Raw genomic sequence first — 16,528 nt, 5'->3', positions numbered from 1 at the left:
TTTGCCGAAAAGAATTATAAGTCATGATTTAATTTTAAGAGTACAGTAAACATGTTCTTTACAGCACTGAAGGACTGAAGGTGTGGCCTAAGGCTAGTTGGAATTATTTTCAAAACCAATACTCTGATGCAGTTGAGCAAAACAAGGAGGTTAGAAATAGATTTTTCAAGTTAACCAGCTCCTTGTTTAAAACAAAACCTCCTTTGATTTCCTCAAGTCAAACCCTGAATGCCAAAGGACCTGGAATACTCAGTTTTAACACAACACACTGGCACTGCTTGAACAAACTCCCTACAGGTTCCCATTGTTCTCCCCACCAAACCAGCTAGATTCTTAACTCTGTTGAATTTCTTCATGCACTCAGAGCATCATAGAAATATCACACACTCCCTTCTTTCATAAAAAGACAATGGTATAAAACTGTATATAGATTGTCATACAAGATAATGTCATAAATTTCTACCAAGTCATATTTTTTTCATCCGTGACAGAACTCAGGCAGGGTGAAAAATACCCACTCTCACACTTTTGCCAGACAAGTCATGTTTTCTGAGACTGATGGCCATGGAGACGTCAGGTTGCCTGGCACGCAAGCTTATTATTTTGTCAAGCTTATCTTTTTATAACCCTGATGAAGGTAAGACATCCAGGTGAACAATATTAAAAGACAAATCAAACTCTACTACTGGATAAATTATCACGGAGATTACTTCAAGACATAATAATAATCTATACTATAGGCGCAGCTACAACCCCACTAACTGGAAGGGAGGATTTCCCATAGAACTCTCCAGTACATGCAGTTCCTATGGTGTTGACATGTTGTTGTATTAGTATTACCATAATCTACCTTATCCTCATTTACATAACAATAACAGTGACACTTATGTGTCTTTCACTCTTTGTTTAACTGTTTTTTCTAGTTCCTTCAAGTGTGATTTAGTGCCACTGAAGAAGAGTGAATGTTTCAACTTGAAATGTCCCAAAGTAATCTCTGGAAAATCATGGCCATCCTGTAATGTTTTGCTCAGTCCTAAAAAATTGCACTGTGCATTTCCCGCATTTTCCTCACAGGGCCTCACAGGGAAAATGCACAGTGCAGTTTTTTTGTGCTTTTCTTCATACAATCATAGGATGCTCAAATCCATGGTGGAAGCTTAGTTCAGTTGCCTCATTATGTTGAATGCTGAAGATATTAAACTCCAAACAAGCTAAAGTTGATTTCAATAGTCAACTCATGCACTAACGCTCAAAACACAAAAACGTAGTTGCCTAAATTGAAAAAGGCAGGTACTAGTATATTACTATTATTAGGACAAATCTGGAATGGACAGGGGGGTTGGGTCAAACAAACCTGGAACGAACAGGGGGGTTGGGTCAAACAAATCTGGAACGGACAGGGGGGATGGGTCGAAATAATGAAATTGGACTGGACAGGGGGATGGGTAAAAAAAATTCTGGACTGGACAGGGGGTTGGGCCAAAAGCTGATTTTAGACCTCTTCCACCCCCCCTCCACAGTTATTTTTTGGAACAGCCCAATACATGAAATAAATTCATAAATCACCGGGGAGTCGTGTCCGTATACTATCATGATGTACAGTTTCACATATTTACTGTAGCTTGTCTGCAGCGGAAAAATTAGTGAATACGCCCCCCTCCCCCCTTGACAAATGAAACTCACAGATTTGAAGTGGATTCATCGCTGTACATAACGCAACTGCGCTATAACAGAAAGAATATCTACTCAGTGACATATATGTGATAACGCTCACACCATAAGAGCTGTCTGTACTCACTTGAGAGAAGTTGTTTTGCTGGGCGATTCAAAAATGTCCGTTCAAAACGGCCGCCATCTTGGTTAATGGCAATACGATAAGTAACGCGTTCTGATTGGCTGTTTGTACATACTTACTGTAATTTGCACCAATCGGACGTCGTGTTCTAGAGGCGAAAAGAACTTCGAAGATCACGTTTGCTCGCGAGATTTGACGAGACTTTGAATTTTGGCGGGAAAGTGAGCTGGTTGTTTTGGTTTGTTTAGATCCGCCTGAGGCACCAGGAAAGGTGAGTTTTGGGGTCACCTGGCCGTTGTTTACTACCCGATTTGGTCAGAACACATTGGTGATAACACTAGGGGAAAACTGTCGCCGTTTTGGGGTATGAAAAGCTCTATTAGCTTCAAATCACTTGAACTTATAATTTTTGTGGGTGGGACTGGGAGTGGCCACCATTCCTTTCTAAAATGGATTATAAACAACTAGTCTGGCAGCTCTTTCGTTGAGGAAGACGACAAGGCCAAGGTTGATCTCCTTTTCCAACTTCTTCTGTGGCCCACGTATTTGGAAATCAAGGGGAAGTGTTCGTAACTTTAATAGATGAGCATGCACAGTGACAATGATGCAAAACTAACAGATAATTAAAAAACCTGTCTCAAGTATAATTTGTATAAATTTTCTTACAATTAGTTCTGCCAGACATGACGACACGACAGTTCTTCACCAGTGGTGACAGTGAGGCCTGGACCAAGTGTCACGGTCTGTACAGCAAAGTATTGCAGCTCAAGGTCAGCAAGAGTCAGAAGAAGGCAGACTTAATCAAACTGGACAAATGGTGAGAACTGTTGGATTTTTTTAACCAAATAGTCTAGAAGAATAATCTGTTGATAGAAGATTGTTTGATGTTCATCAGAAACATAGTCTTAATCACGATTTTTTTGCGTTACTTTTATATTCACAGTTTTTGTGGTGACGCCTGTACTGCAAATATCATTACCATGAACACATATTCACTGTTGAGGGCCTGCAAGGGGGGGTCCCAACAATGCTCTACGCTGAATTCGGAAACCTCTCAATTACCCTTTACGATAAATTCCAAGTGGCTACAACACATTACGTAGAATTAAAACGCCGAACACGCTGTACGCAATAATATTAGAGCGGTCCGTCTACGCTCTACGTAGAATTAAAACGGCCGATTACGCTCTACGGAAAAGGGCTTGCGGGCCCCCACTGTTGACTGCTGACAATACATGTAACTTTCCACATGTTTTGCACAGGTTCCAGGAGGAGCTTCCCCAGACCCTGAGTGAGAGGACTGACAAACACATCACTCACGAGGAACTGGCCAAACTCATGAGATGGAAACTCATGGTAACAGCAGAACAGCATTTTATTGTCCTAATTTCCCTCAAACTGTATACTAGTACATTTAGTTAATTCCGAATTGATACATGTGTAAGTTGGTAGTTTATTTTAGTATCCACAATATAGTAGGTAACCCATCATGATGCCATGTGTTGTACTTGTAGAGTACTTGTACATTTGTACCTCTCTACTAGTAGAAGTAGTAGATTTCATTGAAGTAGAAGAAATATGGTGTAGTCATGTAGAATCTTTGTGTTTTTAAAGCTTCGATGATATCATGTTACTGCCAGTGTTAATGTCAGTAGTTAAAATTTGAGATACCGGTACAATGTATATGTCTCTTTAACCTTCTCCCTGCTGTCTAACCCCATTACCAAAAGAGAATTGTTAGCCGAACGGCTACTTCAGTGTGCTAAAGGTTAGAGTGTGTGAAAGTCGAAATGAGTGCTTCCTTCTGTTACAGAGAGGAAAGTTCCGTCCCCGTCTGCAGCAGCTGGTGGAGAGTAACAAGCCTGAGGTTGTTGAGGAGACCAGCAGGAAGGCCTTCAACAAACTCCCCAACATCTCTTCTGCCATCAATGAACTGTCCAAACTCAAGGCTGTGGGACCAGCCACTGCTACAGGTCAGGCTTGTGCTAACTGGTATCTGCTCTGTACCTGTTCTGATGTAGCTGAAGCTAAGCCACTTTTTCAGTAATGCTACAGTCACATTTCTAAGCCCTCTAAATAGTATGACCCAAGAGCTATAGAACTGGAGATGGATACTGCCCTATGCACAGAAAGTAGTTGGAAGGATTATGACTAACTTTTAACTACAATCAAAACTGCCCTAGGAGACCACTCAGGGGACCTGTAAAATCTGGTCTGTGTCGACAGGTGGTCATTATATACAGGATTGTAAGACTTAATGCTTGTTGTCATTTAGAAAATATTCAAAGCCATCACTTTGGACAGGTGATCCTTATGTGGAGGTGGTCATTTGTACAGGTTTGACAACAATTCCATTCCATTTTCCCAATTGTCCACAGCCATCCTGGCCGCTGCTGCTCCAGAGCTGGTGCCCTTCATGGCTGATGAGTCCATGTTGTCCATCCCTGGACTGGGACCGGTACAGTACACTCTGCCTTACTTCCTCAAGTACCTGGACCACATCAAGAAGTGCTGTAAGAGGCTCAACAAGCAAGGTAACAAGATACATGATAAATACATGATGTTTACTTAATTTATCTTGCATATTAAGATCTATACTAGATCTTAATACATGTATGTACTAGTCGGAAAATTACAGATGTGTCTTTACTCTTTCCTTTATTAGACCCAGAAGGCAAGTGGACCCCACATAAAGTGGAGCTGACCCTGTGGACTCATGCTGTAGCTACAGGACTGGATCCCAGTGTCCTGGATTCTACTGGTATGTGTGTTTTAATTGATGAGATTTGGTATACATTGTATACTAGTATTACAATAGGATTTGGTATACATTGTGTACTTACTAGCTATGTATAGAGTGACTACTTTTTAGCAGTCCCATAGATATATATTATTCATTGATGCAAGCATGTCTATAGAGACCATAGACCAGATTTCATCTGTCGCTAGTTCTCTTCTTGGGCAGTTTTGACTGGTAATCTCATCCATTGTTTAAAAGTTACACCAAGCTCCTCCCTGACTATTTGAAATGCTCATTTTAATTTCAGTAGCTGATGCTGCAGACAATGCTGAACCAAAGAGCAAGAAGAGAAAGTCTAGTGGGGAGGGGGAACAGGTAGCCAAGAGGCCCAAAACTGGACAGGAACAGGAGAAGACTAATGGAGAAGCCACCAAAGAGCCAGAAGCTGCATACTTTTAAAGCTCCTTGTCATTTTGGATGTGCTTTAGAAGTTGCAGTTCAGCAGAATTGCCAGTGAAAAAGTACCACCAGCAGATGGTACCAAAGTCATCAAAGATGACATTTGTTTTGCTTCTTATACCCTTTTTCTTTATAATCTCAACCAAAAGATATACCCTACACAGTACACACTTTTAGTTTTTATCTTTTTTACAAAGTATATTTTAGAATACTAGTAATTTGAAAGTGATATAAAGTGTTGGAAGTAAGAAAGAGTTGAATTAAGAAGATTTGTTTGTGAGAGGTTGCTTTTTAAGCAATTTTGTTGCTTTTTGATGGTCTAATTGGCATGCAGGCTCCAATGACAGTTTTATGAAACTGTTGCGTGACAGTTTAAAATGTCTGAAAAGGGACAGTAATCTACCTTTTGAACATGTATGATATCGGTTGGTTTGAAACATCACCAATAGTACTAGTTGATTTACAACCTATCTCTTACAGTTGTGGTCCAAGACTGCAACTATTGGGGATATCAAAACTAATGCAGTAAGGATCTAAAACATAATTATACTTATGATATCACAATCGCATAATTTTTACTAGTATTTACTTGTATTATCTATGATATAATCCTGTTGGAAGTTAAACACTTTGTTCCAACACACACAGGAAAATGGGGCTTAGCCAAGTATTTGACTTTGTGAGGGATAGCATGTGTCATTACAGGTGGTATGTTACTGTGGCACCTAGAATGACTCCAAGTTAAGCCTGTATTATCTCTCAACAGTGACTTGGAGCAACAGTGAAGATTTAAGGTGAGCCCCCTTTCTGTACATGTTAGAACAACAGTTACTTTCTACAATATAATTTAACTGTGCAGATGTTTAATATGTATGATATAACCTTGCTGAATAATGAGGCTTTGCCATAACTTGTCTATTGTTGCTATAATTGCAGAAGTCATGATGACTTGGTTTGTATTGAGACATTTCCTATCAATGGCATGAATGGCACACTTCAGATACTCAGGTGGTCAAAACATTCTTGAGAAGGCCTTGACAACACTGATAAGTCAATGTTATCATATGAGTTGAGAACATATGTGAAATTTTACATCAAGCCTTACAATGGAAAATTTGTTTCATGCTATGTAGTGCTGGTTTAAAAGCCTTCAATACTACATACATGTAATTTGGTGAGTAAATCTTTTTTAATTTAAATCCCATCCTGTGATTTCAATCACAGCCTGATTTTAAAAGATGATGAAATTATTGAAAAGTGTGCAATGATTATAGAATTGTGACCAACAGGTAACAAGTCACCAAAACCATGTTTAAGAGAAATAAAGTTTATGATGATCACTGAAAAAGGAATATTCCTGTCGTCTTTTTTTAAGGCATGTATATTTCTTATTTATACCAGATTAAAATCCCTCATTGGATTCTTGGCTATGGTTTGTGTTTTATGTATCAAATACAAGTCTCATTGATTGTGAGCTCTAAACTGCATGTTGTTCAAATGCTGGCCTGACTGCACTAGTCACATAATTTGTGACCAATTGCTTTCTAACCTGGGAAGTTAGGCGTCTCAAAAAGCTGGGGATCTATAAACCATATACACATGTACCCTCACCAAAAATGACAAAAAAGAACAACACACATGTACATGTAATTGTAAAAACAACAGAAGTATTATTCAACCAACAAAGAAAGTGGCACAAAAGCAGAACTTTGCACCCGTGATCAAACACTGCTATTTCAAAACTTTCTCCCTATCCAGTATCTTGGTTACAACCTCCGACTATTGCTTAATCGCCAGCCCTCCCACAAAAAAAGTAAACAAAGGTAGAGTCGAATTACGAAGGATATATAGAAACAACAGTGCACTGCGCAGGTCAGAGCGTCAGCCAATGACATTGCCCATTCAGGAAGACAGGTCGCAAAGTGAGACAAAACCAAGAAATTGAGGAACAGTCAGCGCCAATTCGTCTGGGGAGTTTTGACTGTACGTGAAAGTGATTGACCAAAAGCAGGTATGACGCATGATAGACATATATATTTTAAATTTATAGAGACCAACTGATGTGGCATTGGCATATGACGTAGATACTAATATCGAGACTGAAGGTTGAATAGGCGAGTATGTAAGGCAAGCAGGCATACCGATGTAACTCTGTGGCACATGGCCCAACAACCATACAACAGGTGTGTTACAGGCCGAGATTTGTAACTTTAGAATTTCAGTCTTTCGACTGTGAATGCTACTATGCAATCTACTTTCCTCAAACAGGCAGTTCTATTGGGGCCTCACAAGCAAAATGTGATAGTCAATTTGTTTTTTTGATCCCCCAAGGTTTGCTGGGGAATTCCAGTGACGTATTGTCTGGGCGTTCCATTGTTTAGAGCAATGCGTCAGTCTAAATAAAGACATGACGCAACGAAACTAGTTGCTGCTCAGTTTCACTGATCACGGCTAGCTGATTCTCACGCACTTCGGGCAAGATATTGTATTCATGGATATACCAATCTCTCAAAAGTCGTGAGTGTTACGGTACGTGGCCTCACATTGGTTGCAGCTGCAGAGTGGCGCTTGGTTAGTACTAGTTGAGGAATCGTGTACCAGCCGGCTACACAAGGACGGTTATGTGTAATACCAGTGAAACGACTCAGGTACGCATCTACCTTTTACGAATTGAAATAATTGTATCCAGATATAAGTGTGTGGGACTAAGGTGTTGGATTAGTAGTACGTAGAATCATTATATACCATTCCTCAATTCATTCTGTACTCATTGTTCTCGTCAATATCTATTTGCAATTAAGCCTGGGGCATGAACTTGCAACTCTATTACGTCACAGGCGCAGGGGCGTGCTTGAAACATTATTGACCACTGAATCGTCGTTTGCGTAGGACGGGCTTCCGACAGGGTTTGGCGTGGTAACACATCGGTAGTAGTTAACCTGGAATGCAATTCTGATTATGAACTTTTGTCGCCCATATGTTGCGAGGCCAAAGCTACCGCACCCAGTTTGGCAAAGGTGTGTCCTGGAATGTTATTGACTCCATAAGGTTGTCAATTTCTTGTTTTCCACCCAGGTGTGCCTTTCTATTTTGAAGGATTCGGCGATGACTATAATAGACTATACGAAAGGGTGCCTCGTAAACTTGTAATGAAAGGATCACGATCATCAAAGCCGAGACTGACATCCAGATTTAAAAAATTCTTCCACCCAGATAATCGATATAAACTAGAGTTCAGCGATCTCATAACTCAACCAAAGGGTCAACATAACGTGTCCTAAATCTCCATCATGTACCATTGGTGTATCGTATACGAAAGTAGAAGTTTCTAATTAATCATACAAATAAGCATAAATTTTATCTAGGAGACCACAGAGACCACTTAAGGCATACACGGTATCTTACACGGTGTCAAAATTTCGTTTCCACTCAGACATCCTAGCGGTCACGGTAAGATCTCACCACCAAGAAACGACGGCGAAGCAAAGTTATGGTGGTAAATCATAACTCATATCGATCTCCCTGTTCCGATTCTGTAAATAGTTTTATTCTGTGCAACTTTCCTTCCGTTATGTTTTATTTTTCACTATGTTAATTTCGTATGATTTATATCATAATTTAGCATCTGCTATTTTGGTTTCATATGCTATCAAATCTTATTTCATTACCTCCAGTATAAACTGTATTCTGATTCTATATTATTATTTATATTTCATTTTGCTCGTCGGACCTCTCCCACCCCGATTTTGAGTTGCATTATTATACTAGCTATCTATATCTATATATCAAATGAATATAATGTTGTATAACTTGTGGCATAATTGGTTTCTATTATTTGGATTATTACAGTGATTTTGAGTGTCTTAAGCTTCTGTTACTTCTTTTGTATAATGTAGTACATTCCGTTGCCATATTTTGTATTATTTTAGTGGACTGCAGGAAGACTAGTGATTGTGTTCACTAATTAATGGAGATCTCAACCAACCAAACCAAACCAAACATGAAATACCGTGAACTGTGCCTGTGTCTAACACATATTGTTTCTGAACATACAGATTTGAAGCAGTAAGGACGTCTACTGTATAATTATGGACTGGACCGTCGTCATCGACTTTTTAATTAATGGGTTGTTCTTCGTGGTGATAATGGGGAAAAAGTATCTTCTCCCATCATTGACACCCAACAGTCACACTCCTCAAGGCGCTAGCCCAAGACGCCATTCTTCATCACAGAGACGACAAAGAAAGCTGGAGATAGAAGGGTGGTTGCAACAATTTCGGTAAGTCCCTTTTCTACGTACGTGCAGCAAAGTGCAATTATTAGTTCAAATAAGCCCTGTAATACAATGAAAGCAGGTGTAAAGGCGTACCCAAATAGAAATAATAGTAAGCTATGCGAAACAAGTTAGCTTTGAAATCCATCTTTCTCACCGCAGTCGGTTCTGACTAAGCCCCTCTCAAATAAAGAAAGACATGACATTTTTTTTCTTCTGATCAGAAGAATGGGATAATTAGAAAAACGTCACGATTTCCCTCTGATCATTGCCGACCGGCCGCTCTTTTGTTGACGGAAAGAAGTAATGGACGCGAGACTCGGCAGGGTAAATATTGATACAACCCACTGAAACTAGTGTCGAATTACCAGGTTCAGTACTTACTATCACGTAGGCCAGTCTTGCACAGTCCTGAGTTGGATTTTGTGAAAATCTCTGTATAATTGATTGATACGTGCATTCATGGTTTAAATTATGTTCCCCTAGTTGTATTGACTACCTGTATGTGACAGAATTTGTAAATATTGTAGTGCAAAGGTTGTGTGGAAGACGAAATGCACTTAATCTCAAACTGCTCGTTTCATAACAACGCTCGAAATGAGTCCACTGTTCAAACTTCTGCAATTCATCCCAATTTCCCAAAACTTATAGAAAAACTATTCTTCTTTTCACTTCCCAAAACCCACAATTTTTAAAGGTGGGACATTATGTCTTCCATGGTTTACAAAAGAGAAGTCAAACCATTCCGGTATAGTTTAAGACATAGTTTTAGACAACCACCTTTCATAATGTAGATTTTGAAGTTATTTTTCAATGTTATTTTTTGTTTGTAACTTGCAATTAGCCCTCGGGCATGGATTTGCAATAAACGTCTTGTTGATTACAAAAACAAAGGAAATCAAAATGTAGCTATATGCTCCTTTGGAGATCAATTTGTTACCAAGGGTATGTAGATGAAAGAAATAGTGTACCGCTGTTCTCTTCTTCCTGCAGCTTATCAGGGCTGTGTCTAGAACCAGACATCTTAAAAGTAAGCTCCAGTTACATATTTTGTTTGTGTGCATGTGTGTGTGTGTGTGTTTGTGTGTGTGTGTGTGTGTGTGTGTGTGTGTGTGTGTGTGTGTGTGTGTGTGTGTGTGTGTGTGTGTGTGTGTGTGTGTGTGTGTGTGTGTGAGAGAGAGAGAGATTGTGAGTCTGAGAGTGTGTGTGTTTGAGTGATTGTGAGTGTGTGTGTGTGTGTGTGTGTGTGTGTGTGTGTGTGTGTGTGTGAGAGAGAGAGAGATTGTGAGTCTGAGAGTGTGTGTGTTTGAGTGATTGTGAGTGTGTGTGTGTGTGAGTGTGTGTGTGTGAATGTGTATGTGTGTGCTACAAACACATTTGCTTAAACAATGGTAATTACGTTGAGTTATTTCTTCGACGATTGTTTGGAAAAGGATTGTGACAGGTGGAAGTACATGTAAACATAAATGTTGCTGTAACAGTTGTTGTTGTGTTGTCTCCAGATACAATGGTACACCACTACCATGCGGGTAGTTCTAGCCTAGTATATATACAGCTGACTAGGATCGTTGATATAAAAAATGGAAAAACAGTAGACATCAGTAATCTTTATGAAGTAAAGACTACACTTTAACTGTCAACACTATAATGAATTGGGACTTACCCCGATGGTAAGTTGTAGTGTTCATTGTAGTGTTGGTAGTTAAAGTCTAGTCTTTATTTCATAATGACTTGTACCAACACAGATGAAGTTTCATGATCAGTAATTCTTGTCGATTCATTTTGTCTCAGAGATACCTCCTGGATAAACTCAAGAGGGATTTGAAAGCGGAAGGTCGTGACTGCTATGACGAGTCAGACTTCACGTCAGCATTTTCTTACTTCTCACAATGTTTGGAGGTCTCTCGGGTGTTGCACAACGATGGCTTCTACAGTTGCACAGGAGGTTTCAACAGGAGTGCCATAGACGGGGATTTTGTGCGCAAGGTCTACACCAATAGAGCGGCTTGTTCGTGGAAGCTGGTAAGAATGCGAGCGTCGACGTCTGTTATGATAGTAGGAGTGCCCATTTATGGCGTACAGTATGTTATCCAAAGGCTAGCCTGTGAGTTTCTATATGCACTTTTCATTTCTTTCTTGCAGGATGACTACGAACTGGCCATTCAAGATTGCAACAAAGGTTCCATGCGCTTTTTATTTGTTTGGAATTTGTTTTCTTGTTTGCTTGTTTCTTAACTGACTTAACAGACAGTGCATCATTAAGACACTGACACATTGTGTGTTTTCGTGTTGTCGCAGGTTTACATATATTACTAACCCAACACGCACCGAAAAGTATGTTGTTCCTTGAAAGTTGTTGTTCCTTGAAAGATACGTGCAGTGTGGCATACAATGTCCGCCGTCTAAAGCTACCCATGATGTTTTCTCGGCAGCTCTGGAAATCATACAATCGGCAGTTCTTCCCCTGGAGAGTAGCCAAAAGCCCCTGTACTGGAAGGCTCGTGCACTGAAGGCACGCGGCCTTTACTCAGAAGCATGGCACACTGCAGAAGAGTGCAGACAGATAGCTTCCTCGGTAAGATGATCTTTACGTTTTTGCACTGATGAAACATTTGTAATTGTATATCATTTTTCGTCATTAGATGCCTAACCGTTTGTCTTTTCATATATCTATCTATCTATACGCCTATCTTTTCCACACATAAGAAAAGTAAATGTTGGACACTTTTATGTCAGACTAATATCGCATTATGATAATCAATTGCCTAAACAAATGTAGAACTAGAAAGGCCAATATTTGCTTTGGAGCAAATACAGCGATGGGTTCACCACATTTTACGACATGGCAGGGAAAGAATGGGAAACACAAGGGAAAACAATGATTTACATTGATATAACTATAATATGAAGTAAAATACAACTAAAACAACAGTTGGATAGCTATTCCCTACTTAATTGGTTAGGATTTTTAATTGCATAATGCAAACTGTTGATTTTCAAAATAAAAAAAAACGTCCATGCCCGGCATTCCACTGCTGGAGCAGGAAAGCTTGAAATACCTACCAAAACACTTGAATACAGACATACTGTCAGTATGGAAATGCTTCTGTGCAGGTGTTAATCAAGTTAAATCCCAACAGCCAATCAGCAAGAAGTATAGAGGAAAGCTGCATGCCTATTGGTTGATGCCCTGCATTCCATTGTGATGACTCATGTCCAAACGTGGTAAACAAGGCACCCTAACACAGTAATACATTTGCTATAACACAGCCAAAAAACTCAAATAAAACCATTCTAAAAGCCTGTATCACAATAATTTAAAAAACGCCTAGGGGTATTTGCCCACTGTACCTCCATACCAAATTTCAGGACCTTGGGCCCTAAAATGAAGAAGCTGAATCCATTTAAAAAATGGCAGGAGGAGAAGGAGGAGGAGGAGAAGAAGAAGAAGAAACATCAGAAAAAGCAATATGGTTTCACCACACCACTTCGTGGTGTGGTGAACCCATAATAAATCGTCCTTTGGAATAGTCACCAATGAGATGCTTGCTATTTTCTACGAGAAAACGTTGATGAAAAGGTTTTAGACCAAACACCTCAGCTACGTATACTTTGCGTTTAAAACGCCTAAAACACATCCCATGGAATTTGCATGGTTTTAGATATAAGAGGAGGGACACTCTCCTAACAGTTTATGCACTGTCGATTAACCCGGAGCTATGAATAAAACATGGCACTTCAATTATGTTTCAGGATTCACCTATACACGCACTGATGAACGAAATCCGTCCTCTGCTTCCACCCTATGGAAATTCTGAACAAACATCTGGAAATACAAGTAACTCGGTACGTCTGACATTTGAATGTCGTATTTAGCTATCTGCTATACCTGCAGTTAAGTGAAAACAACAACAGTTTCAGAAATAAGCTGTGAAAAATTGCTAGTGTATAATAAATTAATTCTCTCTTCCCAGACAAATTTTAAGACTAAGAAGCAACAGTTAAAAGAAGAGCAGAGGAGGAGACAAAAGGTATGGACATTTTCAATATTAGTACTTGTACTCTCTGCTTCTTTTATATCATCATTGCAGTTTTGAAGTAGCAGAGCATTAATATTTATAATTGACATTTGTGGCTTGTGTAATTAGATATTTGTTATTTGTGAAAAACTAAGTAAGCTAAATAATCTTATAATATCATGGGATGAGCATATATGATGTCTTCAGGAAATGGAGGAGATTGCCTGCGACCTCGAGGAAAAGGCAGAAAAGGAAGCCTTGAGGCAGGAAAAGGAAAAACAGGTGAGCATTAGCATTATAATTAATTTTTTGTATGTTGCTATATGTCATAAGGCAACAACCAGATAATGACAATAGTCATAAGTATTTATATTCCCTTGTGTAAAGTTAACATCACGACACAGTTTTAAGACTGTTATAATTTTGCAAGTTGTGCATCTCATTATATCATTGTGCATGTAAAATATAGTTTGATAACCCATGTTCTGCTTATCGCTTTCTTTTGCAGAAAGCCTTTGGGCGAGACAAATTAAAACTTCGAACTGAGGTTTTTGTGCGGCACAAATCGTTGACAGTTGACAGCGGCATGGGAGAAAACTTTGATGCAGACTTCGGCAACAATGAAAACACGAAGGCGAAAATCAAAGAAGATAGGAAAAGGGGGAAGAAGAAGCTTAATGGCGAGAGAGAGGAAGGAAAGCGTGATGAGGACTCAAAAATCGAGAGTAAACACGGCTTGCATGAGATCAAGCCTAACGGCGACCTTGCCGGCAGAACCACCAACTCTTGTCCTCCAATAGAGCCTACTGATGAGGTTGTTGCCAATCTGCGCAGAGGTGTTTATGACTACAAGCTAGCGTGCGATATCTGCTATCCTAGAGACGAGAACAAGCACGGTGCAGGAGCGCACTCTTACGTACAAAATAAGAAGCACACCTGCGGCGAAAACGTTCTCCTCGCCCGAAAGAAGAACACCCGTGGCGCATTTAAGAAAGTCCGTCCGCGTCCGCAGCACGCTAACGCTTTCTTCGGAAAGTACAAGCTTTGCCAAAAGTTTCAGTCGTCATTGCCGTGCATGCCGACAGAGTCAAGGTACGTAAAGCAGGAATTTTCCGTAAAAATAATTCATAATGCCTGTACAATAACAGATATTCTTAGATAGTTGATCGTTACTAATTCTCTCTTAGTCATATTTATCATAGACCTCGGGTTCAGTTAAGATTGACATCACATGCATCATATATCAAGTTAATAACTCACGGGTATGATGAACTGTTGTTCTCTTGACAGGTGCACCTCCACCCATAGTGACATAGAAATTGATCTCTGGACGAGAGAGCGCCAAGGAAAGTTCAACCGTGATGAGTTGATGTTTCAGCTCAGCAAACCACTGGACAGCGAAGCTGACGCTGTGCAACAACTGCGAGAGAAACATGGTGGCATCTTCCGATCCATGTGCAAACCCTGCTTTCAAAGTAGCCCTACGGTATGTATTGTAGGTTCCTTTGGGATAAATGTAACAATGTTGTGTTTGGAGTATATTCATATAACAACTTGGACATTGGACAACATTAAGTTGTATTTGCTACATTAGATGGATTGAAGTGAGAGATTTGGTAATGTTTGTTTTGAAGTATTATTATAGAAAGTTCTTTATATGAATTTACAAGTAATGATCAGTTCAACGATGCATTTCAGGTCATCAGTGACTCTTCGGAATGCAGTTCGGAACACCTCCTAGAAGGACAACACCAAGAGGATATTGAACTTCTGGTCCACGCCAGAGAAACGAGTAAAGGAGAGACTCGCTTTACTTCCATATACCCGTTGCCTCACTTCAAAGCGAATTACATCCCGCTATTCTGTAAATTTAGGGATAGGTGTATCAAAAGAGGCGGACGGTGCGGACGGGCGCACAGCCAAGTCGAGATGGACGTTTGGATGCTGGAGAGGAAGTACGGGACGCCACAACGGCAGCTGGTCAACGGCTCAACAGACGCAACCGCCTGCCGGCCAGTGGAAAACGTGGACTGTCAACAACAACAACATGCCAGACCATCATCCCCCGCCTCCCCTCAAGCTTCTCCGCGTACTTCAGGCTTCCCTCTCCTCCGACCGTGGATCAGTCAGTACTACTGTAACCTGTGTCACAAGACCTGTAACGGCAGGGTGACGTTCGACCAGCACTGTTCCTCCGAGGGACATCAGGCCCGCCTCAGGTCAGACGCCAGCGACAACTGGCAGTACCGCCGCCCGCCGTGGATTGGACGAGACGAGGAGTACAGACTATGCAAGGGGTAATGCGTCTTGTTTGTAACTTTTGGTTTTACAATTTATGAATAATTCACTTGTGGTAAATGTATGTGTGTCTTTGTTTAGTTTAATTTTTTTTCAAGTGGTGGAGTTAATACTTGCAGTTTGCTAAGAGTTCGTGAACACTTTGTCCTGTACTCTTTTCATATCTTGGTCAATAAAAAGAAAAGTAATTCCTTGAAAGCACTACAATTAGCCCCCGAAAACCTCATGGACAACATTCTTGATACTTTAAATGATACTTTAAACTAGTATCTATATATACTGAATGAAACATCAGTTATCATTCTTGGCTCCCCCCCCCCCTCTGTAGCCATGCAGCCGGCTCCTGTCAGTACGATGGAGTTGAAGACAGACACAACATCTGTCCGGAAGCGCACAGCCAAGAAGAACTGGACGAGTGGAAGGAGAGACGGCAGCACCGGTGGCTCAACATGGAAATGGCGCGGAAACAGAACCTGTTCTCCTACATGGACAAACTGTGGGACGAGTATGGGAAGACCACAGATGGACCATCAATAGTGAGTAACAGGGCTGTCTTCAAGCACATTTATAGCTCCTGTACTTTGCTTATGGCTGGTCCCCTCCTGTTGTTTTGTACTCGGTACTCGTAAGACGTGACTTATATTTTTATTTCTATCCATCACCAGATTGCAGACTCGCTGGAGGGAGTCAGTATTACCTGTACCCGGGAGGAGAGCGCTCTGTTAGAAACAAAGGGAGAAACGTGCACGTGGACTTTCACTGTGACTTCTAAGGTAAGTTCTGTTTGTTCTTATGTTTATGAATTCTTTTGTTTCCTTGTCTCTATCAACTGTCAGAATTAAAACTGGCGTCTTTTCTCCGTATTTGTCTCTGACATTATTTCTCTCTCTTTCTCTTCATTTTCTCTACCGTACAGTCTCTGCCCTTAGCGGACTTTCAGTCCT

At 40.3% G+C, this 16,528-nt stretch overlaps 3 protein-coding genes across 3 annotated transcripts in view; 2 read left to right on the top strand and 1 right to left on the bottom strand.

Moving 5' to 3' along the window:
* The window catches only part of LOC109484781 (centrosomal protein of 95 kDa-like), a 31,126-nt gene extending 29,255 nt beyond the window's left edge, over nt 1-1,871 (bottom strand). Inside the window, exon 1 of the mRNA XM_019788148.1 lies at nt 1,799-1,871. The gene's annotated coding sequence lies outside the window, so the exon portion shown is untranslated. The remainder of the gene's footprint in view (nt 1-1,798) is intronic.
* A 121-nt stretch (nt 1,872-1,992) lies between these two features.
* Nucleotides 1,993-4,994, top strand: LOC109482116. Its single transcript, XM_019784811.1, has 7 exons — nt 1,993-2,066; nt 2,468-2,612; nt 3,058-3,151; nt 3,609-3,768; nt 4,174-4,329; nt 4,461-4,556; nt 4,843-4,994. The coding sequence occupies exons 2-7, from the start codon at nt 2,479-2,481 to the stop codon at nt 4,992-4,994; spliced, it is 792 nt and encodes a 263-aa protein (XP_019640370.1). The 5' UTR covers nt 1,993-2,066; nt 2,468-2,478.
* A 2,977-nt stretch (nt 4,995-7,971) lies between these two features.
* Nucleotides 7,972-16,528, top strand: part of LOC109482109 (helicase with zinc finger domain 2-like) — a 20,982-nt gene continuing 12,425 nt past the window's right edge. The window contains exons 1-13 of the mRNA XM_019784799.1: nt 7,972-8,011; nt 10,770-10,777; nt 11,059-11,289; nt 11,410-11,446; nt 11,700-11,842; nt 13,021-13,113; nt 13,242-13,298; nt 13,494-13,568; nt 13,795-14,378; nt 14,577-14,772; nt 14,985-15,583; nt 15,913-16,120; nt 16,250-16,357. Of these exons, the coding sequence (XP_019640358.1) occupies nt 7,972-8,011; nt 10,770-10,777; nt 11,059-11,289; nt 11,410-11,446; nt 11,700-11,842; nt 13,021-13,113; nt 13,242-13,298; nt 13,494-13,568; nt 13,795-14,378; nt 14,577-14,772; nt 14,985-15,583; nt 15,913-16,120; nt 16,250-16,357 (2,379 nt within the window). The remainder of the gene's footprint in view (nt 8,012-10,769; nt 10,778-11,058; nt 11,290-11,409; nt 11,447-11,699; nt 11,843-13,020; nt 13,114-13,241; nt 13,299-13,493; nt 13,569-13,794; nt 14,379-14,576; nt 14,773-14,984; nt 15,584-15,912; nt 16,121-16,249; nt 16,358-16,528) is intronic.

Source organism: Branchiostoma belcheri, unplaced genomic scaffold, assembly GCF_001625305.1.
Source record: "Branchiostoma belcheri isolate BF01 breed outbred unplaced genomic scaffold, Haploidv18h27 scaffold11, whole genome shotgun sequence".
Taxonomy (NCBI): Eukaryota; Metazoa; Chordata; class Leptocardii; order Amphioxiformes; family Branchiostomatidae; genus Branchiostoma; species Branchiostoma belcheri.
The sequence above is the reverse complement of the archived record's forward strand: the minus strand, read 5'-3'. Positions and strand labels throughout refer to the sequence as shown.

Bases quoted from the DNA above. Each gene is read 5' to 3' on its own strand.
- LOC109482116 (XM_019784811.1), top strand. From the start codon at position 2,479: ATGACGACACGACAGTTCTTCACCAGTGGTGACAGTGAGGCCTGGACC. The intron at 3,152-3,608 runs GTAACAGCAGAA...CTTCTGTTACAG, and splicing joins TCATGAGATGGAAACTCATG to AGAGGAAAGTTCCGTCCCCG. The intron at 4,330-4,460 runs GTAACAAGATAC...TTCCTTTATTAG, and splicing joins TAAGAGGCTCAACAAGCAAG to ACCCAGAAGGCAAGTGGACC.